The sequence below is a fragment of the Rhineura floridana genome, chromosome 5, assembly GCF_030035675.1.
Source record: "Rhineura floridana isolate rRhiFlo1 chromosome 5, rRhiFlo1.hap2, whole genome shotgun sequence".
Taxonomy (NCBI): Eukaryota; Metazoa; Chordata; class Lepidosauria; order Squamata; family Rhineuridae; genus Rhineura; species Rhineura floridana.
This window is the reverse complement of record NC_084484.1, coordinates 54,982,181-55,007,080: the sequence shown is the minus strand read 5'-3', so window position 1 is coordinate 55,007,080 and position 24,900 is coordinate 54,982,181. Positions and strand designations below refer to the sequence as shown.

The 24,900-nt window shown below is 41.3% G+C and overlaps 1 protein-coding gene across 2 annotated transcripts in view; it reads right to left on the bottom strand.

The window, feature by feature from the left end:
* UXS1 (UDP-glucuronate decarboxylase 1) overlaps nucleotides 1–24,900 on the bottom strand; it is a 63,641-nt gene that overhangs the window by 2,449 nt on the left and 36,292 nt on the right. The window contains exons 6-15 of one of the 2 annotated variants that reach the window (XM_061626772.1): nucleotides 22,992–23,172; nucleotides 19,019–19,123; nucleotides 16,713–16,772; nucleotides 13,984–14,105; nucleotides 13,125–13,244; nucleotides 11,366–11,409; nucleotides 6,459–6,519; nucleotides 5,624–5,681; nucleotides 4,373–4,476; nucleotides 205–397 (exon numbers count right to left, since the gene is read on the bottom strand). In XM_061626772.1, coding sequence (XP_061482756.1) covers nucleotides 205–397; nucleotides 4,373–4,476; nucleotides 5,624–5,681; nucleotides 6,459–6,519; nucleotides 11,366–11,409; nucleotides 13,125–13,244; nucleotides 13,984–14,105; nucleotides 16,713–16,772; nucleotides 19,019–19,123; nucleotides 22,992–23,172 — 1,048 coding nt within the window. The remainder of the gene's footprint in view (nucleotides 1–204; nucleotides 398–4,372; nucleotides 4,477–5,623; nucleotides 5,682–6,458; nucleotides 6,520–11,365; nucleotides 11,410–13,124; nucleotides 13,245–13,983; nucleotides 14,106–16,712; nucleotides 16,773–19,018; nucleotides 19,124–22,991; nucleotides 23,173–24,900) is intronic. The other variant, XM_061626773.1, reaches the window with a different exon arrangement.

The following is a 24,900-nucleotide window of genomic DNA, read 5'->3' as shown; positions in this document are numbered from 1 at the left end:
GACTCAACAGTTAACTGGGACTTACTCCAGGTAAGTGAGTATAACATTGCAGCCCAAGCACCTTGCCTTCACAACCTGGCAGAATCATAATTAGGATGTAAAAGTTCATACACCAGCTGATATAAACATATAGTAAAATAAGGACATTCTTGAATGCTGCTTGCTCCTCCATGAAAAGACTTTTACAGGCAGGCCCCGCTTTACCTTTCGGTGTTCTGCTAATGCGGCGGCTTTCAATTAGGGAAAGTCCCCACTTTAAGGCGCTTGTTCCACTTTTACGGTGGTTTTTGCTCGCTGTGTGCCATTTTTGCGCAACACGCACCATTATCTTCAATGGGTTCTGCTTTTCGACGGCAGTCCGGAACGGAGCCTGCCATATAAGCGGGGCCTGCCTGTACTAGAGAAAATGGAAATTAGCACTTACTATGAATTTCTACTTGCAGATTAGGTTGGAGGACATTCATGATGCCTCTCTCTGGACATGATAGGCAAGGTCTTTAAAGCCTTTTGCCTCCTCTTCCAGGGGGAGGAGTTGCCCCGCCCTCCAGACCAAACTGGCAGAGCAGAGAACAACTCCTCAACCCCAATATGCAGAATGCACAAAAAAGAAACAGAACAAAGTGAAAAAACAGGAGAAAAAAGTAGCAACACGTAGACGCAAAAACTAAACATAACGTGCAGTATGTAAGCAGCAGGCAGAAGCCCCAATCCCCATACCCAAAATATTCCAGAGGGTAGTACAGAAGAAACAGGAGTGGGAAGAATGTCCTCCAACCTAATCTGCAAATAGAAATTCATGGTAAATGCCAATTTCCATTTTTGCCAGATTAGGTTGGAGAACATTCTGTAGACAGGATGTAGCAGAGCAGTGAGCCATACAGGGAGGGTTTCCTCTGATCCCAAACTACTAACGAACTGGCCTCTGGAAAACCTTCCTGCCAAAAGCTGCATCTGCTGATGAAAATGAATCTATCCTGTAAAGTTTGATGAATTTGTGTGCAGAAGCCCAAGTAGTCACCCTACATATCTCCACAATTAGAAAACTCCCTTTATATGCCGCTGAAGTGGCTGCTCCCCTCAGGAAATGTGCTGTGACACCCTTATGGGGATCCTTGCTCAAGGCTCTATATGCCCGAATGATGGACTCTCTCAACCACCTAGAGATAGAAGACAATGAGACCTTGTGGCCCTTTGAAGGACCAGAAAAGGCTACGAACAGAGCTTCCGATTTTCTGAATTCCAGCGGCCTACTGAGATAAAACCATAGGGTGCATCTTACATCAAGTGAATGCCATCAGCACTGCTGACAGCATTAAGGGTTAGGCCAAAAAGAAGGGAGAATCGCCTCCTGTGTCCTGTGAAAAACTTTCACTTTAGGAATAAAACCCGGATCGGGACACAAATTGACCTTGTTCTGATGGAAAATGCAGAGTTGGGGGTTGGTGGAAAGCGCCGCCAGCTCAGAGACTCTTTGTGCTGAAGTGATTGCCATGAGAAAAACAGTCTTAAATATCAACAACTTAAGGTCACAAACTGCCAGAGGTTCGAAGGGAGGACCAGTTAAGGCGGACAAACTCAATTTAAGTTCCAGGTCGGAAACCTGTGAACTACACGGAGCGAAATCAACGTCACCCCTTTGATGAACCTCTTATACAGGTGATGGGAGGACAGAGACTCACCTCAACAAGAAAGAATACTGCTGCGTGCCGCCACCTTCCTCCTTATTGTATTCACTTAAACCCCTGTCAACTCCAACCTGTAGGAACTCAACATCTTTCAAAAGGGGGTCCACCTTCGACTGAACACACAAGCCTTCCATGTAAAACTATACATTCTATTGGTAGATGCTCTTCAAGATGCTAGCAGGGTGTCCAAAACAGACCCTGAGAAGCCCAAATCCATCAGCCAGACCCTCTCAGCCTCCAGGCTGTTAGATAGAAGAGATTTGCTGAAGGTGAACCACTGGGCCCTGTATCAGAAGGTCAGGTAGAGTGGGGAGATGCCAGTGATCCTGAACTGACAGGTTCAGCAGGTCCAGAAGCCAGGGAAGTCTTGGCCAGAACGGGGGCAATGAGGATGATCTCTACTCTGGTGTGGCAGATCCACCTGATTGTGCATTGAAGAAGACTGAACAGAGGAAAAAGCATAAAGTAGCCCCCTGGGCCAATCCATTTTGAGGGCATCGGTCCCACTGACTTGTGGATATGGAAGGCAAGGGAAGAACCACTTCAGCTGAGAATTCGGCAGTGATGCAAACAGGTCCAACACTAGCATGCCCCATTTTGCTGTGATCTGCTGAAACACCCAAGGGTTCAGTTGCCACTCCATCTCCATGATGATCCCAGGCTATGGTCTGAAGGCACATGAGGCCAGCACCCTGCTGAAGCTAAGCAGGGTCAGGTCTGGTCAGTGCCTGGATGGGAGACCGCCTGGGAACCATATGTAAGCTGCCTTGGGTTTCTATCATGAAAAGAAAGGCGAGGTATAAATGTAATAAATAATAACTGTATTGCTGAGCCAATCTGCCATCACGTTGGAGACTCCTACTAGGTGTTCTGCTTTCATTGACGCAACATTCCTCTCTGTCCACCTAAAAAGATGTTGGGCTTTGGCTATCAGGCCCTTGGATTGAGTGCTGTTCCACTTGTTGATATAAGACTTTACCGAGGTATTGTCTGTTCTGATGTGAATATGTGCCCCCATCTTTGGACCGAAAGCGCACAACACCAGATGGATGGGCCGCAATTCCAAAATATTATGTGCAGTTTCATTTCCCTCAGGGACCACATACCCTGGACCATCTGGGTCCGCTTGTGGCTCCTCAACCTAGGAGACTGGCATCTGTTGTGATAATCAGGCGACTTGGTTCCTCCAGATCTGGCTCTGCAGAGAGGTGCTTCGGTGTCATCCACCACCTGAGGTGACCTGCCACGCACCAGCTAGCAAGTCTCTGTGAGGTGTAGAGGGAAAGAAGGCATAGCACGTTGCGCCAGCTCATAATTAGTGGTCCGGTTGAAGTTAGCTGTGGGATCCGCCAAAAACGCAGCCCCTCTGCTGCCGCTGTACAGCCATGGAGGGAGGGAACTGGGAAAGCAAAACTTTTTTTTTAACAGGGAACAACCAAGGGGAAAGAAGGGGGCACAAACAAGGGAGAACCCCCTGCCCCAACAAACAACTACAAACACTCAAACAAGGAAGAGGAGAACAATAAAACACAGAAAATAAAAGACTAAACAAAAAATAAAGGCTCAAGACACTGGGAATTTTCTTCCCAATAGAAAAGGCGATACCACTCTCCAGCTGAGGCAGGTCAGGTCTGGAGGATGGGACGACAACTCCCCCTGGAGGAGGAGGCAAAAGGTTCTAGAGACCCTGCCTATCACGTCCAGAGGGAGGCATCATTCTGTCTACAGAATGTCCTCCAACCTAATCTGGCAAATACACACCAGCACAATTTTAAAACTTTGACAGCTGTCTAGACTGGACTTGCATAAATAATTAACACAACGGAATCTATTAATGTATAGGATTACACTGTTGTATTACTGCCTTTATTACTTTATTTAGGCAATATATACCTTGCTTTTCATTACAATTAACCCCAGAGTAGAGCACCATATCAAAATATATAATACATAATAAAACAATCTGAAAAATCAAAACTACCACATATAAATACGTATGCATGTGTATGAGCTAAGAGGACTGGTATTAGTCACACAATTCTACTCATATTAACTTTTACCACTCACTGGACTATATATAGTACAAAACTACTAGTTTCCACTGGAAGCAATAGCAGGGCACCACATAGGCTTAATTTCAAATCTACACATAACCTGGTGGGATATGCAGACAAAAAGCATTATACTTTTCTATCAGCAGAGCAATACTAAGAAAATTGATGTTAAAAGATCTCAAGGCAATTCAGTTCAAAGGTAGAAGGCACAATTAGTCACTACCACTCAATAATGACCTACCGTTCAATAAAACTGGTTTTAAAAGGAGCAGAGTTAGAAGCACATGTACACATTTTCTTTCACTGTCTTTGTTAAATCATTGGCTTTTAGGAGTCCCTGCTGATTTGTTCTAGATTTAACTAGCTTTGCTCTAGATTTAACTAGCTTTGCTGTTTGTATCAAGAATGAATACCAGAAGTATGGCTATTATCCATCAAGCAGTAGCAGTAATATTGATTTCTGTTAAAAATGCTCTTTCTGCAATTCTCAAAAGGAGGTAGCACAACACACAAGAAATTTCATTAGATCTGCCCTAATCCAATTGATTAGGAACAAAGAGCAGTATTCAGTTGCTAATGATGTTACATTTCAAAAATATTCACACACAGCACTGTTACTCTAGCAGTACATACCACAGGTTCCCAACCAAGGAGTAACTTGGCTTTCCTGATATCGGGCTTCCTTTTCTGAGGGTCATCTTGAGCTTCTGATAGAAACTGGATTTCACTTCCACTGCCTATAAACCCCCCCCAAAAAATATTACTATATTTGTTACTGACAATGACTGTATGTTATATTTTCAGCCATTACAAACAAGCTGAAACAGAGCATTCTCAATCTCGTCCTACATTTCACATGTATTCCAAGACAAGCTGCATCAAAGGCTTCACAATAACACAGCTTCCCTAACGTATAGAGCACATAGTCAACAAACCACACAGGTTCTATGCAGTTATAATGCAGGCCCAATCTTCCTTACCATTGTTTGGAGATTCAGAAGGTTCCACCCAGAGTTAAGCATAAGTAACAGGACTGGGGAATACTAACTTCCTTGCCCTCTCTTCCCAACCCCCCCACCTGAAAATGCTCCACTGAGAGCTTGGATATTCTGCTGAGTGGACTGGGCTGTGGTACAGGTGGTTGCGGGGGAAGGGAGGCACTTTCCATGAGTGGCGCTTCTGCTACTCCATAATACCTGATCGAACTTAATTCAATCCAGAGTTTTCTGTGGGCATGCATGCCTTTCTTCCCCTCACAAGTGAATTATTTCCTTTTATTTTCATCATTACTCTTATTCCACTGTTTAATTCCTCACCTGATGGGATAACTTCTGAAGCACAAAGTATGCTCTGATTGTGTAGTCTTGTGAATCATGCAGGGAATATGCAGGCCCCTTGCAGCAGCCATCTACCTCAAACTTGTGAAGCGGGGCAGTGGGTGGAGCTAGCACGCTTCTTCCCAGTTTACCTCATGAGGTTCTAATTGTGTGGGGGATTAGAACACTCAAATAGGGCGATGGTTAGCATGACATTGGCATCCTATTTCCTCCAATTATAGCTCCAGGCCACAGCTTGCAACCTTGCAGGAGCAGCTCACCCAGTAGGGCAGCTTTCCAGCAGCAAGGTTGCTGTTGCTTACTGGGAGAAGGGACAAGGCAGCAGTAAGGTTGACACAGTGTGTCTGCACCGTACTGACCTCCCCACTGACTCACCCCACACCTCTTGATAAGCAGCAATGATCCTGCTACCGGGAAGTGCTAGTGCTATGGCTCCATCCCATCAGGTGATTTGTCTCTGTACCCATGCAGCACAACGATATATATCAACTGAAAGAAGTATGCAAGATGTACAGTTTGTTCAAAGTAAATTATACGTCATACTTACCAACAAGTTTCTTAATTAACTGGGCAAATTCTAGAATAGAGTGCTCTTCTGGATTCCCCTAAGAATATAAGTAGTACAATTAAAGGGTTGTTTTTAAAAAGCTTTATTTTGCAATAAGGTAACTAGTAGAGTGATATGGATTCAATCCTAACCTCTGCGCCATAAACAGAATGGGTTTTTCTGCCTTCCCCTTCCCTCTGCAGCCTATGAAAGACTATCCTGAGAATTGATAAACCCTCTAGAACAGAACGGCACATGATGCAAGGAGTTGCAGCAGAATGATCTCCCAAATAACAGGGACACCCCTCCTTGTGCAAGTGGAAGAGCTAACTGCTTACATACCAGCACCCTTTGACTGAAGACTATGTCAACAATTCTTACTAAGTTTCAGAACCAGAGTGAAAATCTACAAGTAATATTTACAAACATGAGAGTTAAGGTAATTTGGTTTTCCTATTACAAACATGGGAGATGAAACTTAATTTTAGTGGGGACAGTCAGTTTGCCGTAACACATGCAGACTGCCACACACTGAACTGGAGTTATAAATTTTGGCCTACAAAGATTTCACTCGCAATCAGAACTGGTAGTATCTGAAGAGGAGGAAGAATGCCAGCAAATTCACAATGTTGATTGTTCTCAGTATGTACTCTGTTGCTGAACATGTGCGTAACAAAAAGAGGAAAGGAAGGGTATGTAGCTACTATAATTCTCATAACTTCACGGTATCAAAGATTTCCCCCCATTACTGGATCCAACTGATTTTTGTCTCTTCATTTAATTCCTGTACAGGATCTATATCAAGGAGAAGGTTGGAAGAAAACTGCTTGTTTACCAAGTTAACAGGACTGCTGACATTGCTGTTCATTAAGGCCACCAGCCCATTCACAAGGTCACTGGGGAAACAAACAAACAAACATGACAATACAGCTTGAGTAGAATGTAGTATCCTCAGACATTTACTGCCTGACCTCCAAAATGCTGATTCTAGGAAAAACTAATGGCAACAGTTCCATGCAGAGGTAGCTGTAACAAAGTGCTGGCCCTGAAATAAGAAACCATGGAGCCTTATTGGGAGTCCAGCAGAGCACATTACGGAGTGAAGCAATACATTTCTCCCTTAACCATTTCCACATAGATTTTCTTGGTACCAACCGCAATGTCAAAACAGGATACATTCAAGGAGTGCTTAGAGGGAACCATGTGAATCCGTTATCAAGCACCATACAATCTAAAAGTGCTGAACACTTATTAGGCCAAGAATTTGGATTCTGGTGGTTATCAGGGCATGTGGACAGCCTTGGGCCAAATACTGCTATTCAGTTAAAAACCTGGTGAAATCAGAGAGCCTTCTCCTACCCCTCAAGCTTCCCAATCGATCAGGCTGTTGCTTCAGTCAATGAATGACAACAATTGACAAAATGATACAAAAACCTCCAAAAAAAGTAGTCATAGTTGACTATAGCAGCTAAGATGACGGCAGCACTGTAAAGATTAACCAATTTTATTGTGTCTTTTGTAGTCTAGAGCTTACTTCCGTTGTTAGTGCAACATAATCTAAAATCCCTGCTGGCTAAAAGCATAGGTTCTCTTTCCAAATACAAATTGCATATCCATACTGTAAACACAAGATGGCAGTAATGGATTGAGGTTTCTAAAATGACAATCGTTTTCAACTCTAGAAATATCAACTAGTGTCTTTTGAAAGCCTGCACCTGCAGTTTGGATTTTAAACTTCAGATAAAACTAGTCACTTCCAAGGTACTTATCTCCTAACTTTGTGAACACAGAACAGATACAAAAATTTAATATTTATTTAATTGCAGTGGCATCCTAGACACTGGAGAAGCGGGATACTGAAAGGAATCTTTAAAGGAACACAACAAACTGGTAGCTCCATGAAAATGTTTGCTTCCAGTGGATCAACTGTGAGTCTTATTTAAATGCAACAGTCAACATGCCACTAAAAAAGCAACCATCTATGCAAGCACTCTACATGGCTAGGATTTGTATTCAGAAAGCTCTCACACCATTTGCTAGCCAATCGTAAATACTGTCTGCATTCCAGCACAGCATCTACCTGTGCCAAGGATTGCTGGTGTTCCAGTTATGTATACATATGATCTGGCATATAGAGGTAAGAGCTTTTTTAAATGTGATATCGGCTGCATTCATGTACTTTAAGTGCTTTTCAGTGGCATATGTAGTTATGGTCTTTAAAATGGCGGTAGAACAGTGATTCTAGGGCAAAAGTTATTTACCATACACAGTTTTAGTGCTGGGGTTTTATTGCAACCATCAGTAAGAATCCTAATCTGCATAATTATGATAGTCATTTGGGACAGTCACATATATGTGCCATCAGGTGGACAGAAGTTCTGCCCAGCAAATGGAATGGTAATCTACAGAAGACCATATGCCCTGGATGGCAGGTAATTCTGGGTAGAAGTCCCTGACTTCTATTGGTGCTGAGACATACTTTCGCCCTAGAGCCTAGAGAGCCACTGCCAATTAATCACAGTAGACAATACTGAGCAGGATGGAAGAATGGTCTGACTCTGTATAAGGCAGCTTCTTCAGTTCAACTAGTCAAAAGGATCTCTCTGAATCAGCTTTATGATAAATGGAGCAGTGTTAACATTCAGAACAATGGTTCATTTTTCCCCCAGCTCCCTCTTTTTTGGACTTCAGATTCCATGAGTTACTGTGCCCTCAGTTGCTGAGGATAGACAGAAGTAGAAGGGGCACTTGGTGAAGTTCTCATCCAAATTTCTTCCAGTCATTTATGGTTTCAAATTACCAGATTGTGTTTCCAGAGCAGGACCAAGGAATTAGAATATACTTACTGCTCATTAGATATGTTGTAAGCCACTTTGGGGATATTCTTGTGAGAAAGCGGCATACAGGTAATGAGGATGATTTTTCCTTAATGTCCCAGTTTTGTTCACACTGCTATACCTGAGCAGCTTGAGGCAGTTTTTAAGTTAATGTAATTTTCCTTTGTTCAAGACTACTTATGTGCACCACTGGTATGTGCCCATTGATTAAATCGCAGCCCAAAAAGGAACTGTAATTGATCATACAAATGTATCAAAATTCCTTTTTGCATGACAAATATATGCAAAATTTGTCATGCAAAAAGAAATTTTGATACATCTGTATGATCAATTACAGTTCCCTTTTGGGCTGCAATTTAATCAATGGGCACATACCAGTGGTGCACGTAAGTAGTCTTGGACAAAGGAAAATTGCAAGTACTGATATGCATCAACAGCTATTTAAAAAGCGGAGGCAGGGGGAAGACATGAATGGGATACTGCAGAAAAAACTGTGTATGTCAATTGCAAAATTAACTGAAGAAAATCTTAAAGTTAAATCAGAAGGCAGAACAGAGTGAACCCACAGAATTCTTAACATTCTGCTCAGTAGAATTTCAAGCCTCAATTTCTGACAATACATCAGCCAGATTGTGAAAGAAAACAAAGAAAGAGGCCTGCTCACACAGACAGTGTACAGTGCCTTGTAAAAGTAATCAGACCCCTGACCAATGCTCTCCTATTACTGAATTACAAACGGTACATTGTAATTTCGTTCTGTATTATATTTTATTTTGAAACACTGAAACTAAATATCAATTACTGTAAGGTGACATTGGTTTTATGTTGGGAAATGTTTGTAAGAAACATAAAAAACTGAAATATGTTGCTTGCATAAGTATTCAACCCCTGTGCTATGGAAGCTCCCAGTTTACACAGATGAAAGAAATTGCCCTATTGAAGGCACAATTACTTCACCATTGGCCTCCACCTGTGAACCATTAAAGTTGTTGTCATACTGTCAGGATAAAACCCCCACTGTTGAAGGATCATTGGTCAGGCTGTGGACCTGAAGGAAAATGAAGACCAAACAGCATTCTACAGAAGTGAGAGATAATGTAATACAAATGCATTGATTAGGGAAAGGGTACAAAATAATATCCAAGTGTTTGGATATCCCAGTGAGCACAGCTGGATCAATCATCAGGAAGTGGAAGCTGCATCACATTACTCAGGCACTGCCAAGAAAAGGCCGTCCCTCAAAACTCAGCACTCAAACGAGAAGGAGACTTGTGAGAGAAGCCACAGAGAGGCCAACAATCACTCTGAAGAAGCTACAGAGTTCAGTAGCTGGGAGTGAAGTAATGATGCACCAGTCAACCATATCAAGAGCTCTGCATAACACTGGCCTGCATGGGAGGGTGGCAAGAAAGAAGCTGTTACTAAAAAAGTACCATCTGAAAGCACGTCTGGAGTTTGCCAGAAAGCATGAGTGCCCCAGCTGTGATGTGGGAAAAGGTTTTGTGGTCAGATGAAACCAAGAAAGAGCTTTTTGGCCTAAACTCAAACTGCTATGTGTGACACAAACCTAATACTGCCCATGCCTCAAGACACACCATCTCTACAGTGAAATATGGTGGCAGCATCATGCTGTGGGGATGCTTCTCATCAGCAGGGACTGGGCATCTTGTTAAAATCAAAGGAAGAATGGATGGAGCGAAATACAGGGAAATACTGCAAGAGAACCTGATTCAGTCCACTAAAAAGTGAGGCTTGGGAGGAAATTCACTTTTCAGCAGGACAATGATCCCAAATACAATGCCAAAGCAATCCTGGAGTGGCTCAAGAACAAAAAGGTGAATGTCCTACAGTGGCCCAATCAAAGTCCTGATGTCAATCCCATTAAGAATCTGTGGCGCTCTTTGAAAATTGCAGTCCACAAGTGACGTCCAACCGACCTGAACAACCTGGAGTGAATCTGCCAAGAAGGCCAAAATCCCTCCGACACTGTGTGCAACGCTGGTACATACCTACCCCAAAAGGCTTAAAGCTGTTATTGCAGCAAAAGGTGGCTCTACCAAATATTAATATGTGGGGGTTGAATACAATGTATGCAAGCAACATGTTTCAGTTTTTTTATGTTTAGAAACATTTCCCAACATAAAACCAATGTCACCTTACAATAATTGATTTTGAGTTTGTGTTTCAAAATAAAATATCATACAGAACAAAATTACAATGTACCAATTGTAATTTAGTAATATGAGAGCATTGGTCAGGGGTCTGACTACTTTTGCAAAGCACTGTATATGAGCTATGTGATGGAGAAGGAAATGCATGTACGATTGCCTAATCCCATTTGTAAAACAAAAAATTCACTACTGATGCTAGACTTATATTAGTGGTGTTTTTGTAAAATTCAGTCTCAGACATATCATGAACTGACTCCACATGGTAGGGATACACACTATCTGGCTGCTAGTCATTGAAGAGACTAGGTTTCAGAAAGAAGTTAATCATGGACTCCAATTATTCCTCCTTTTCAAGTTTAAATGCAAGGAAGAGGCATTGGTTTGAAATATTAAGAGATGTTATTATTCATAATTTATGTACTGATTGTTAAGACAGGAGAAATCACACATTAAGCTGCCATTCAAAAGTGTTGTGAAATACTGATCTAAAGACTTGGGTATACATATTTTAAATAAATAAATAAATAAAATAGTTAACAATGCAGAGAAAACAGCAAAAAACAAACTGATGAAACCACTAATAATGAAAAGAGATAAAAAGCAACATATTGAGTCACTGCATGACTAATATTAAAATAAACTCTTCTTTTCCCCAGTACTTCATGTTAATTTTATTGTTTTGTTCAGTGTCATTCGCAAGGTATACTGAAACAAGGAAGATAAAACAAAAGTACCTGACATACTGGAATGCTCTGGTTTGAGTGCCAGGCCCGTATACCTAGGGGGAAAAAGTAAAATCAGTATGCTGTTTACTTTGTACTGATATAACTCCTATAATTCATTTGTGAAAGTGTGTTGAAAACAGAATCTGTCCTGATCCAATTAGTAATTTGCGTACCTGTGGCTAGATGCACAGTAAAGGTGGATCATATACCTCAAGAACATTTGAATAATTTTCATAGGGTGGCATAAATGAGTTTCACTAGTTTTGCAACCAGAATTTGGCAGGATTCAGACTGACCTAGCTACAGATTTAATTCTCCTTTATCTACGTCATTCACTTCTCATAGCACCTCTACACCAATTTCTGCCAGTCTTTTTAGTGTACCACCTACAAAAAACATTTTTAAAGAAAAAAAATATTCCGTTCCAGTTCATATTACATAAATTTTACTTTTGCTTTGTCAAGTGAAAGAGAAAGAATCTGTGAGTTGATAAAGGAAATAGACTTGAAGTCATCCCCAGTGCCTTTTCTGACAGTTTGCAGAGCTGAAGAATTTGCACCCTTTTTCTTTTCTTTAGTGGAAATTGAGTGACTGGGCACATCGTCATGTGCTCTAGCAACAGTCTTGTCGACACACACAGGCTACAAGAGCTCTGCTCGTACACAGTTTGCCAGAAAACAATGCATTTCAATCTTCTGTAATTCTCCAGGGTGAATCTCATGAGATTTTACCGTTCTCCAAATTGAGTGTAATATATCAAAACATCCATGCTGGAGAGCCCTCCTGAAAAAAAGGTTTATTTTTGCAACACATCTCAGCTCTGCCCTTCTAACACAAAGTATTAATGCAACAGAAAAAGCTAGTTAGGAAACAAATGCATTTTTAAGAGATCTTTAAAAAAACGTAATGGGCAGTTTTTCTTATTCATTTGGTGGTAATCCAATGGTGTCATCTGCCCTTGGAAAAGGTAGGGAGGTGATTTTTAGTAATTCCCCCTCACCCCTCCCTTAAATCTGTTCTGGACTATTGGGGGAGTTTCCTGAACAGTTTGATGGAGGGCATGGAGGGAAACTGTCCCAGAGTTGTCTCCCTCCCTGTTTCACTGATGGATGCCTTCCATCAAAATACCTCTGGATGCTACCCATAGCATTTACAGATACAAGAATGGTAACTGAGGCATCCAACTACCAGATACTGTTTGATCACATTAGATAAGACTAGGGACTGGCTTACACATATATGCTTGTCATTTCTTAACTGTAGCATCAAGTGGTGACTGGATATATGAACAGCAGTCACAGATAAATCACCAGAGACAACTGCCATATAACCCAATGTCAACTCAAATACATAGTTCAACAGAGGTGGTTCACACATTTGGAAGAGAGGCATCAAGTGCTGAAAACAGCAACAACAATGTACATGCATGTATCAGTTCTGTGTGGAAAACAATAACGAAGATCTATCTCCCATTAACAGTGAAATATATTAGTTGACACGATGGAATTTTTCAAAGCAGAATATAGTATGTAGGCATGCAACTGGGCAGTCACCATAAGAACTGATTTCTTAAAAGGTATCATTTCTGCACAATTTTAAGACTTTTTAGTGAACATACTGATCCAGGACCTTTCAAGTCCAGAGTTCATGCTCTTAAACCTACATAATTCAAATGTGACATTTCACAAAATGACAAGCTATTCACTTGTGTCTTCTCTGTAAATCCAATGAATTGTAATTACATTCAGACAAGGTGGTGAATACATACAGTTAAGGGCTCTCCCTGAAGAGCTTGCAGGATAAAGTTACTAACAACTCTGCCATCGTTCATGTGCATCCGAGGGCCAAAAGTATTGAATATTCTTGCAACTCGTACTTCTACGCCCTCCTGAAAGAATAAGAGAAATTATATATATATATAAATCCAACATTCCCACAGTGTTCAAATTACATCAGAATAGGGCATAAACAAATCCTAATCACTTAATATAAATATAGTATGGTTTTAACACATTCCATACTATGCTGTCTAATGACAGATGTACTACCCACACAGTACTGCTGTTCTCGGAACTATTTCTCAGAGATCTGTCTTTGGGTGTTTAATACAGTAGTCTGTTAAAGAGGCCCCAGTCTGAACTAAACGGGCTCCTAATTATTTATTGTTCATCTACTTAGACCATCTGGTGCATGAAACACTTCAAGCAAACAAGCAGAACTAACACTGCAGGGTTTAGCCTCTGAGCCAAGGTGTTTATACCCAAGCTTGAACAAAAATAGGAGGCAGTCTGTGCCACTGGTATAGTATCCTCTCTTATTTATATGATCTGAAGTGACTCAAAAATTCTCCAGTGAGACAATCTTGCATTTCACCAGGATTGTTCACTGACACTGGCCAAGTGATATTATTATTATTAATAATAATGATAATAATAGAATAAATAGAATTTATATCCCACCCTTCCTCCCACAGGAGCCCAGCATGGCAAACATATCAACAAAAACAACTGAACAACAAGAAAAAGAAAAGCAATCAAAAACACAGTTTAAAACGTTTAAAAAAAATAGTTGTGTAGTAACTCATATGCCAAACAGTTTTGACACTAACGAAATGTTATGATCAATACCTGCTTCATATAGGCATAGCACATTGTTTCAGCAACTCTCTTTCCTTCATCGTAACATGCTCTAGGTCCTATGGGGTTCACATGACCCCAGTAATCTTCATTTTGTGGGTGAACTTCAGGATCTAAAGAGAGAGAAAAGAGAGCTATCATGAGTTTCCCCCACTATCCAGTAACATGGAATTAATGTTATTATGCTCTCTACAGAATGGTGGATACCAGAGCTGAGCTAAATACCAGAGCTGAGCCACAATAGCAATTTCATTGAAGCAACCCCCACCCCACAAAGCATTGATCTTACTTTTGGGGACTATTTTCAGCTACCATTTCATCTACTGGTGTTGCTTTGATGCCGTTTTTCTCTTAGCTTTGTTCCTCTTTGAGCGATCCCAGCCAATCAAGGACCACATGTGGGATGCAATGTCAAGACACTACATAGCCAAACTAAGGCATTCACTGGCTTCACCAGGTGCAAATGAAACCCACTTAGGGTAAGGTCAATGCTTCTTATATTGGTCACATGGCTCAATCACAACTAATTAAGGATGATAAACACCCCACAGCCTTTTTACAGTACCCCCCATCTAAACTGGAAGAAGGGGGTGGATTTTTGACACCAACAGTTTTTTCAAAATAGGTTTCCTCTTTCAGCTCAGCTGTAGTTGATACTTCATTCTTCATGCAAAGTGCTTCAGTGTTTTGCCTCAGTTAATATAAAATAAAAATAGTTATATAAAAAGCAATTGCCACTCCCTCCCAATCTTGACTTAATGTTTCCTTTTTCCTGCCAGCTGTGAAAACCAGATTGAATCCATTCTTATGTGCCACAGTATCATTTGATAAAGGATACTTTAATCTAATGAAGAGCCAGATGTTATTCAGAGCTAACCATTTTTATTTGGTCTGAAAGGTAAATGGAAACACACTTATCTTCTAAAATACTTTCCCATGGATTGCTGGATAGAGGAAGACAAGCCCAGGGGTGGGGAACTGGATCCATCTCACAGATCTATGCAACCACTGACAATCGGCTGATTGTTGGGGCTTGTGAAGAGCAATGCAGGGGGCTTGGCATAGGGCTGGTGCCTGCAAACCCCTTTCTGGCCCACCCACTTCTTTACCTGCCCCACCCAACGAGGTGGGTGTGACTTGATCAAAATGAACTCTTAGGCCCATGGATTGGAGATTCCCTACTGCTGGGCTAGGATAAAATACAGGGACTCAAATACACAGAGCCCTTTCATTACCACAATGGTGGAAGAGTCACTTGTCTGTGGCTTTGTCTCACTTCACTGTTACAATACATACTACAGAGGCTGAACATTATGCCAAATTTGTACAACGTTCACCAAGTCAAACAGCAAATGAATACTGACTGAGGCAATACAACGGCTTCAGAACCCTGTACACCTCAAAACAGGAGGCATCTGAAGAGCAACACATTCAAACAGCAGTGTCCAACAGGTTTTTTTATATTTGCCAAATTGTAGCGAATGTGTTAACATTTTTGCCACATGACCAAAAAAAATGATTTAACTGTGCTTTGAGGGTAGAAAAATACACAATAATGTTTTGAATTATTTATTGATATAATTCATGAGAAATCTGACATATCTTTTCGTTAAGTAGTGTAGGAACATCAGGCATACAATCAGTTAGAATACATCACAGCTCCACCTCCAAATTTTTGTCCAGTATCTGCAACCTGTATTTTGATTTCACCATTTTTAACACAGAAAAAGTTGATTCACAGAGCCACATTGAAAAATTGAAAAGAGTTTTGGAATAACTGTATTTAGAACTCTGAACTCATTTTGATTTAAAATATGTCCACATTATAACAATTGAATCATCTTTCAGATGCTCAGTGTTTTGAAGTAAAATCACATCATCTCAAAAAGGTGCCTCTCCAAGGAAAGAAGCCTCACAAGCTCTTAAGATAGTTGAGAATTGTAGATGTTAAACTGCAATGGATCATGCATGAATTCAAAAACAATTCTGCACTTTTCAAAGTCAGAAAAGTGTATAGGATCCAAGGACAAATCTGTGATTGTTAAGGGCACAGGGTGGACACTTCTTTTAATTGGTATGTGTACAAAATTATTATTTTTTAAAAAATTAAAAAACAGGTGGTAGAAGTAAAATACCAGTTCGCCACAGGTCAATAACCATTTCACCACATCTGGCGAGTGGAGACTGTGTTGGATACCAAGGCACTAGAAACTCCCAAGAAGGATGTGTCAAGGCTTTATGGTGCAGCATCAACTAAGCCATATTATACCACACACTGGTGTTTTATTTGCTGAATGCGATAAAAAATATCTTAGGAACTGGTGACTGAAAAGGATAGTAATCTATAGAGAAGGCTGAGAAAGGATCAACCCTGGGGCATTGGTGTAAAAAAAATATATCACAATTATCTACTCCAGTGATTCAGGGAGATTAATGCTCCCCACTTTGAAAATGGAGACAACATTTAACCAAATGTTAAACATTTACTTAGCCTTTTATTTGCATGGGAGTGGAGAAAGAACATCTTTAAATAACATGAAGAAGCACAGAAAGTTCCAGACTGCAGGGCAGGGGGAAAAATTGTAGGAAAACAGCAGACTGTAAAGAATGATGAACACTTAACAAGCGACGCTTAAAACAATTCTAAGAGGTTTGCATATTGCCTTCAGCAAATGACCAGTTCCCAAATCAGCCACTGCCAAGCAAAGTTCACTTCTTACCTCCATATACTTCAGAGGTGGATGCAAGAAGAAGCCGTGCTCCAACACGTTTTGCTAACCCTTTAACAAAAGAAATGAAAATGAACAAACTCACATTTCTTATACACAATTATGACCAAAGCTGACTAAGCAGCTAAAGTTCCGCATTTCTTTCAGTAGTGGGCTTTGTTGTAATAGCTTTCAAATCAAATTTTAACTCCTTGTCCACAAAACATGAAAAACAATGCTTTAGAGAGTCCATGTTACTCCTGCAATGCAAGCCTCCTGCAACTCTGCTGAACCAATGTGGGTTAACACAACAGAAGAGCCTTGTGGCATCATAAACAGTCATTACTGTACCATAAGTTTTAATGGACTACTAGAGCTCAAATTCGTGGGTGCATCTTACTTGTTTTTGCTGTGAGAGACCAACATGGACACCCCACTGGAAGTTATATGGCTTATAAGCAATTCTCGAGAAATGCTTCCTCTTTTCCTGCCATTCAGGATCCTGCCATGAATGAAAACATACAGTAGGGCCCTGCTTCCCGGTGCTCCACTTCCCGGCGTTCCGCTAATGCGGCAGCTTTCCTCCCCTCTTTAAAAGCTGGTTTTGCCGCTTTTGCGGCATTTTCGCACAACGCGCCCCATTAAACTCAATGGAGTTCCGCCTTACGGCGATTTCCGCTTTACGGCGGGGGTCCGGAACGGAACCCGCCATATGAGCGGGGCCCTACTGTACTTCAAATTTTCTCAGTGCTGCAAGAAATTCCCTGCTACTTTGTTGAAGATCACAAGTATCCATAATAGTAAATGAGCCATCCACACCTACATATCAGGTAGGGATACTACCAATTATAGGTCAAGAGTCCCAAATTACAGCAATGTAAAAAGAAGTTAGGAATAAGATTGGCAAAAGAATACATATTTAACTGACCCCACAGTAACTGACAATAAGCAATCTCTTCACCTGTTCTGTGTAATACCCATTTATATTTGTATATAATTATAGACAGTAGTCTGTACAACTCAATTTGCCTGGGATCCTTGTCACCGACCTTTTACTTTCAATACAATCCCCAGACCCAGCTTTGTGTCCTGAAAGCTGTGCAACAATCCTATACACCGTGCTGTTAAAGAGCCCTTGCCCATCTGTATCAAGCAATTGCAATGCATATCTCATCTCCAGATTTAGGAATTCCTTCCCACCCTTCCTTGTCACGCCACCTTTTGTGGTTGGCATGGGTCGAATAGGTTTGGAACTCTTCCAACATGTGTTTTGACAGCAGCATCGAATGCAAACTTCTGAATGGCATGAAAAGGCATTTGAAGATGGTACAGGAAGTTATTTGTGCATTTCCTGTGACTAATATATTTGGCCTTCCTAAATTGCCAAGAACATTCTCTTCGTAATACCATCAGTCCAGCCTCCCTATGACCATTGGCCATATCCATGGTTCACCCCATCACATTTGCTCATGCAGGTGCCCACCTTGTGACTGCTCATGCAGGGCAGAATTACACTATGTGATTGCCCCCAGGTATGTAGTCATCCAGGGTCTCAGGAGGATTTACTTTTTTGGGAGCAGAGTCCCAGCAGGGTCCCTGTGTCTCCAGCATCCTATCAGCCAATCAGCATGAAAGGGGTGTGTGTTCAGCACTGATAAGATGCTTCCTTGTCCTTTCCTACTGAAAGGAAGTGAGTCAGCCACCGGGGAAGATTCTTTTTCAGTAGGTAACACTCTCCCCTTTCATCCTTATTGGGCTCCTAGGGATGTCTGCTGCTGTGGCAGAAGGCATCAACAAGGATCTCATTCTCAACCCAGAAGCAAACAAAAAAAGTGTGTGTGGCTATGACTATCATGAAAGGTCCCTTCACTTCTGAATTTGCCACAACGCTACTATTGCCCCTAAAAATAGGGGTGAGGAACCTGTGACACTCCAGAAGTTGCTGGACTACAACTCCCATCATCCCTGACCATTGGCCATGCTTGCTAAGGTTGATGGGAATTCTACTTTATTTATTTATTAAATTTATATTCTGCCCTTCCTTACAGAAGGAGCCCAGGGTGCCAACTGTAGGCCATCATCTTCCACAGATTTCTCACCCCTGCATTTAAGTGTTTAGGTTCAAACATGGACACCAACTTGAAGCAAAAAGGGTTACCTTGCTGGTCTTATAAGACTATTTAAGGCATTTATAGACAAATATAAACATTTGGAATCAGGATGCTGTGGCTTTCTTCAATACAAATTAGCAGGAAAGTACCGTATTATTTCAATGAACATTAAACTGCTCACTTCGTATCACCCATTAATTTACTCACCCAACATGTTCAGTGTCCCTATCGTGTTGGTCTTTAGAGTCTTGATGGGATTATACATGTAATTTGGAGGAGAGGCTGGAGAAGCTAGGTGGTAAATTTGGTCCACTATGAAATAAACAATAAGAAAGAATAATTACTTTACATTACAACTTAGAAAGCTGTAGAAATGATTTGAACGTCAACAAATATGATTTCATAACTTTTCCAATATTCTTCTAACATTACTGTGCACAGCAAAGGTGGGTAAGCTCAGGTGCCAAAGACAGCCCTCCAGACTCCTCTCTCCACCCTCAGGACTTTACCCAGGCAATACCTCCTCAGGATGCACCCCTTACCAGCCTTGCTCTTCACTCTCCTCAATGCTTTTGCCAGGCTGGGATATGTCCTTATTTATTGTTTGAACTGTGATAATGCCTCTTCCTTGCTGGCGGGGTATGTGTGGAGAGACAGAGAGGTGCATGTTGTGACTTTTGCATAGCTGGAACATACTCTACAGTACCAAGGTAAGAGTCACATCTGTTGCGCCACCAGCCACTGGCAAGCAGCCTCAGGGTTGCCCGCAAGAGAATATGAGCCTCTGGCCAAAAATGGTTCCCCCATACAGGGAAAGACATACATGTATATCTAAAATGCAGCTCCAATCTCACATGTCATAACATTTGTTCCTGTAAGGGCTCCTAAAAGATGCAGCCTGGGATACAGGGAACATAGCCAACTCTAAACAACTAGGGCTGTTTTGCACATAGCTTGATCTCTCATCACTTGATTATTCAATATCTGAAAAGGGGAACTCTCTTCATTGAAAGCCACATGGAAGTTTTATCAGTGATGATCAGTGCAGTAATCAAACAATGGATGTTGAGTATTCAATTGTGGGATCTTCTGAATTAGATTACAAGGGAACATGGGATGGATACATCTTGGGAAACAAACTTGGGATGAAAAGGGGATGGGAGAGTAAATGACGGAACTGGCAGAAGAAAATGGAAGGTTGGGTGGGGGACAATGGTGAACAGCAGTCCAGATCTGGAGGCAACAAGCAACCAGCTCTTCTAGGCAAGAAACAGGCAATCTGGAAAGCTGAATTAAAAAGGCAAATGGAAGAAGGGGCTCTGTGGCCCTGTCCTGCCAATAAGAGAACCAGGAGTTATAATTAACATGTGTTGCTCGGGAAGAGCCCAAAGGGCCCTCCTTTCTCAGGCTTATCCTGCTGCCCTCCCACTAGTTAAAACCTCAAGCTCAGTGAAGAGTACATTAAAAGAGGTGAAGCAGGCAATGATCATGTTACTATGGGTGTACAAGTAGGGTAATGGTCAGGTGGATATAAAAGTGGGGAGAATGTAAACGAAGAATAGATCAAATTGGTAGCTGAACACCACTCAGTTTGAAATGCACGTGCTATCTATTAAATCTTTCTTCCAAACACCATTTCACATCCAATGTAGATCTTTTATAATTGTCCCCCAGACAGATTATTGAAATTTTAGTACTAATTTTTTGGTATGTGTGTTAAAGCCAATTGGATTGCTATTTCTGGGACACAAACTGACTTTCAAAACAATATTAGAGAGAAATATTCATCTAGATTTTGGCAAGCCAATTCCAAGCATTCACTTTTTACAGGCCAGTGTGATTCCCATATTCTGTGTTTTCTCCTTGAAACAGACACACACAGACGCTTTAAACTGTGAAGTATCTTCCCGTTAAGAGAGTCACGTTGGAATTGCCTTTCATTATATTCAACAAAAGGAAAACTCATGCCCAGCCAAGGCTGAGATTGTGTACTAAAAACAGGCTGCTGATTTAATAATGTCCCACTGATATAATTTAACCAAAAGCTCTTGACAGTTTAAGAGAGGTGTTGCAGGCCATTAGCAAATTCCAACTGTGCAGCTACACCCCCACAATCCAGAAGCAAAGTCATTAGGGGATCCAATTAAGCTGGAGTCAGGGATTGGTGGAGAATCTCATTAATCCTAGTTTACAATACAGTCTTGCTAACATGGCAAATGCCCCCCTTCTCAGAAAATGTGCACCTACTTCAATATTTAATAATATTTATGATGTTCTGTAGTCTTATGATCACAGAAGCAAAGGCATTCTTACTGAAATAAGTCCAGCTTTTAAAAAGCACTTGTCTCCAAGATTCTGTTCACCCAACTTGACAATATTTGTAAAGACAAGTGTATTTTGAAGACAAGGGGACAAAGCAACATGCCTGTACACATGTAACCTTTAAAGGAACTGAGAGCCAGTGTGGTGTAATGTACTGTGACCTGGGAGTTCGAATCCCACTCAACCATGAAGCTCACTGGGTCACCTTGGGCCAGTCACTGTCTCTCAGTCTAACCTACCTCACAGGATTGTTGAGAGGATAAAAGGGGGAGGGGAGAACCATGTACACCACCTTGAGCGACTTGGAGAAAAAGTGGTAAATAAATGTGATAGATTAGGATGGATCGATGGATTGGATGGGATGGGAGGATGGGTGGATGGATGGAGTGTCATTCCAATGCCTACATGCTGGAAATGTGACCGTTACTTCTTGAAATCAAGAAATAAAGTCTGAATATATTCAGTGTATTTATTTTGAAGTTTCCTTTAGACTATGTCCATATGTCAAAATGAGGTGCACTGGAAGGCAGGACTGGGCACCATCTCACTGCTTCATTAATCTGATTCCCATGTACCACTTAGTCAAACCATAGCTTAGCATGAACCATCAAACACATGAGCTTCACAGCGAGTAGAGAGCAAGCACTCCGTTCCTCGTTCACTCCTGATGTTACTGCGCTGCTGTGAGCTCAGAATAGTTTGGCTTAAGGTCTGAACCAAGGCTCATGATCTCTCTCAGTCCAGACAAACCATGAGCTGTAGGCAAGGTCTGTTCAAAGAATTACCACTCATGGTTTTTGAGGGGAGACAAGTCACAAGCCTGGGTGTTGACATAATGCTAAGCCAAACCATGGTCTAGCTCACAGCAGCAGGACTGGAGGAGCAAAGCTGCTGTGATTTTCTCACCGGGAGCCCACAGAAAAGCTCGTCTGTGATAAGTCAGGGTTTGGCTTAGCATCACAATTTTTATTTGTGTTTTTATTTTACTCCTATTGTCAGAGTGTGAAGAAGGCATAGGTAAAGAGATAAAAGTGAAAGAAAAGGAGCACAGGGATAAACAGCTCTATCTCTGTAATGCTCGCCTATGGGGATGTGACAGAAGCAGAACCCACTCCCAGGTTCCTGAGCCCACTTCCATGGCAATAAGCAGAGTCAAGAACTCAAGGATATCCCCACATGGTTTCATTGAATTCAATCATGTCAAGGGAGAACAGTATTAGGTACTTGTGATGTCAAGATGAAGGCAAATTGGTGGTGGTGGTGGGAAAGCCTTCTCCACTGTTCTCGCCCAAATTCAAAGTGGCTCAAACTTGGAGAGCATTTGAAATCAATCAGATTCTAAAATGACATGATCTCTAGCCACAATGTGCATCTGAGATCACTGGGAATATGGGTTATCTCCAACCAAATCTTTCTGCTCATGCAAGGACTTCCACTTGTGAAATAGAACTTCCCCTCTCTTGCCAACCCGTGCCCCCCTCCAAAAACCATGTCCTGCTTCCCGCACAACTCTCCACAGCAGATCTGGGGGGGCCCTGGAAGGCACATGGGGAAAGAAGTGGGAGGAGACGTTCCGTTGCACAAGCATTTGCACACATGGACCAGCTTTGATGGAAATGACCCTCTGGCATTGCCCAGAGTCCTGTCCTCCACCACCCCCAATTTTGTGGGTTTCATATCTTCAGCTGCCCCTGTGGTGACAGAGGTACTTTCTACGCTCTCAGAAGCAATCACATAAAGACTTTAGGAAGAACTATGGAATCTGCCAGACACACAAAGATGTTCATTTATGAGAAGACAGGAACAACTCACTAGTGTTTGTGCAAAAGACAAAAGCTTGTGTTGTCAGGCAACTCACCTTCAATGTAGAGGGGCTCTACGACATCATGATTAATCAGTTCAAAGTTCTCGTGGCCAATCCAGTGTTCCACGTTTCTTTTCCTGCCCGTAAAGAAGTTGTCCACAACTGTAACTTCATGGCCATCCATCATTAGTTTGTCAGTAAGATGTGAACCCACAAACCCTGCTCCTCCAGTTATCTGCATTAGGACAGTTTGCATATAAATTTTTCTTCTCTTTTAAAAGGAAAACACCAGACAAAAAGTCCACAAACATGAAATGAATCAACAGCAGCTTTCAGAGTTTCTAACATCTTGACAGAGCTAGGGGAAGGGGGAAACAACTCAGTTTTCTTTTTTATATTAAACTTCAGAGAGATATCAGATTCATTTCATTCTTCACTTCATGCAACCATAAGCCTTGCAGGACTCAGTTGCTCCTGGGAGATCAAAAGTTAAGTAGGGCTTTTTAAATTATTATTGTTATTATGGTTATTATTATTATTATTAATTCCATTTGTATCCCACCCTTCCTCCCAGCAAGAGCCCAGGGCGGCAAACAAGGCACTAAAAACACTTTAAAACATCATAAAAACAAATCCTAAAATACATTACCTGTTAGGTAAAATAGCCTGCCACAATCTCAAGGTAAAAAGATTTCCCACCTCAAAATTCGCCAGAAGAAACAGAAATAAGAAAAACTAGGAACCGGAACCACACAAGATTTCCACCAAGAAGTATTGTGCAGAATACCTGTGTTTCTTGGTATAGGTGTACTTTTTTGCAATTCCATCTTCCAAGAATGGATCAGAAAACAGTAAGCACTCATAGAATTGTGTGGCTTGTATCCCTTTATTTTATTTAAAATCAGAAGTACTGTCTGGATCAGTGATAGACCCAGATGATGTTGAACTCTCATCAGCCCCTGTCATCAGTCAGTGGTCAGGGATAACTGGAGTTGAAGCCAACCTTTGGCTTCTGGGCACCATGTTGATTTTTTGGTCTGGATTAACTCCAAATGGAGATACAAACATACAGAAATAGCATTGGATGTCATGCTGCAGGTGGGGAGAAAGTTCATATTTGATTTACTACCATATATTAAAAACAACAACACTACCTCCCTGCATTTGGAAAATTCTCATATCTCATCTCACTTTCTGACAAGCGAGCTTTCCATACATGGGAATGATTGCCACGCAGGAGGACTCACACACACAATTACCACCAGACTGAAGCACAATTCTAGCACATTGCCCCATGGCAAATGTCAAGGCAAAGTGGAGTAAGTTTAACACTGTTACACCCTCATTTTCACAATATCCAGGTTAGGACTGTAAGAAAGATAAACTGATAAAAGAGTAAGAAAAATGCATTTTGATCAAATGTGCCTTTTCCTTACACCTCATCCAAGTTTCTTGCATCAACTCTGCACGGACAATAAGCCAGAGCTATAGGTCACTCGGTCCACAGTTGGGATACAGAAAGCTCCATGGTTGGTGCTTTTTAAAAGTTCTCTCATTTCACACAACATTCCAAAGGGTGTAGAAAATAACCAAGTACCATTGAACAAATGGGCTTCAGTCTGATGAGGCAACTTCCTAAGGGTCAGTTACGTAACAGCCACATTCAGTACTCAACTCCAAATAGCAACTGTGAGACTACAAGTGATTACTGATCCGCTAAATAATGAACAGTAGAAGACTCTTATTGCTACTGAAAAACAGTGAAGATCTCCAACAATGCACTAACTTTGCTGTTTATTTGTTAATTAGCATATTACACATATATTAGTATATTACACTGGTTATGCATACTTTATAACAGAGGGAAATTAATTTGCTCCTTAGACGGAATTCATTAAAAAAAACCCAGGTGTTAGCTTTATGAAATGTGTCTTTCAGCAATGGGATTGGATCTAAAGAGCTG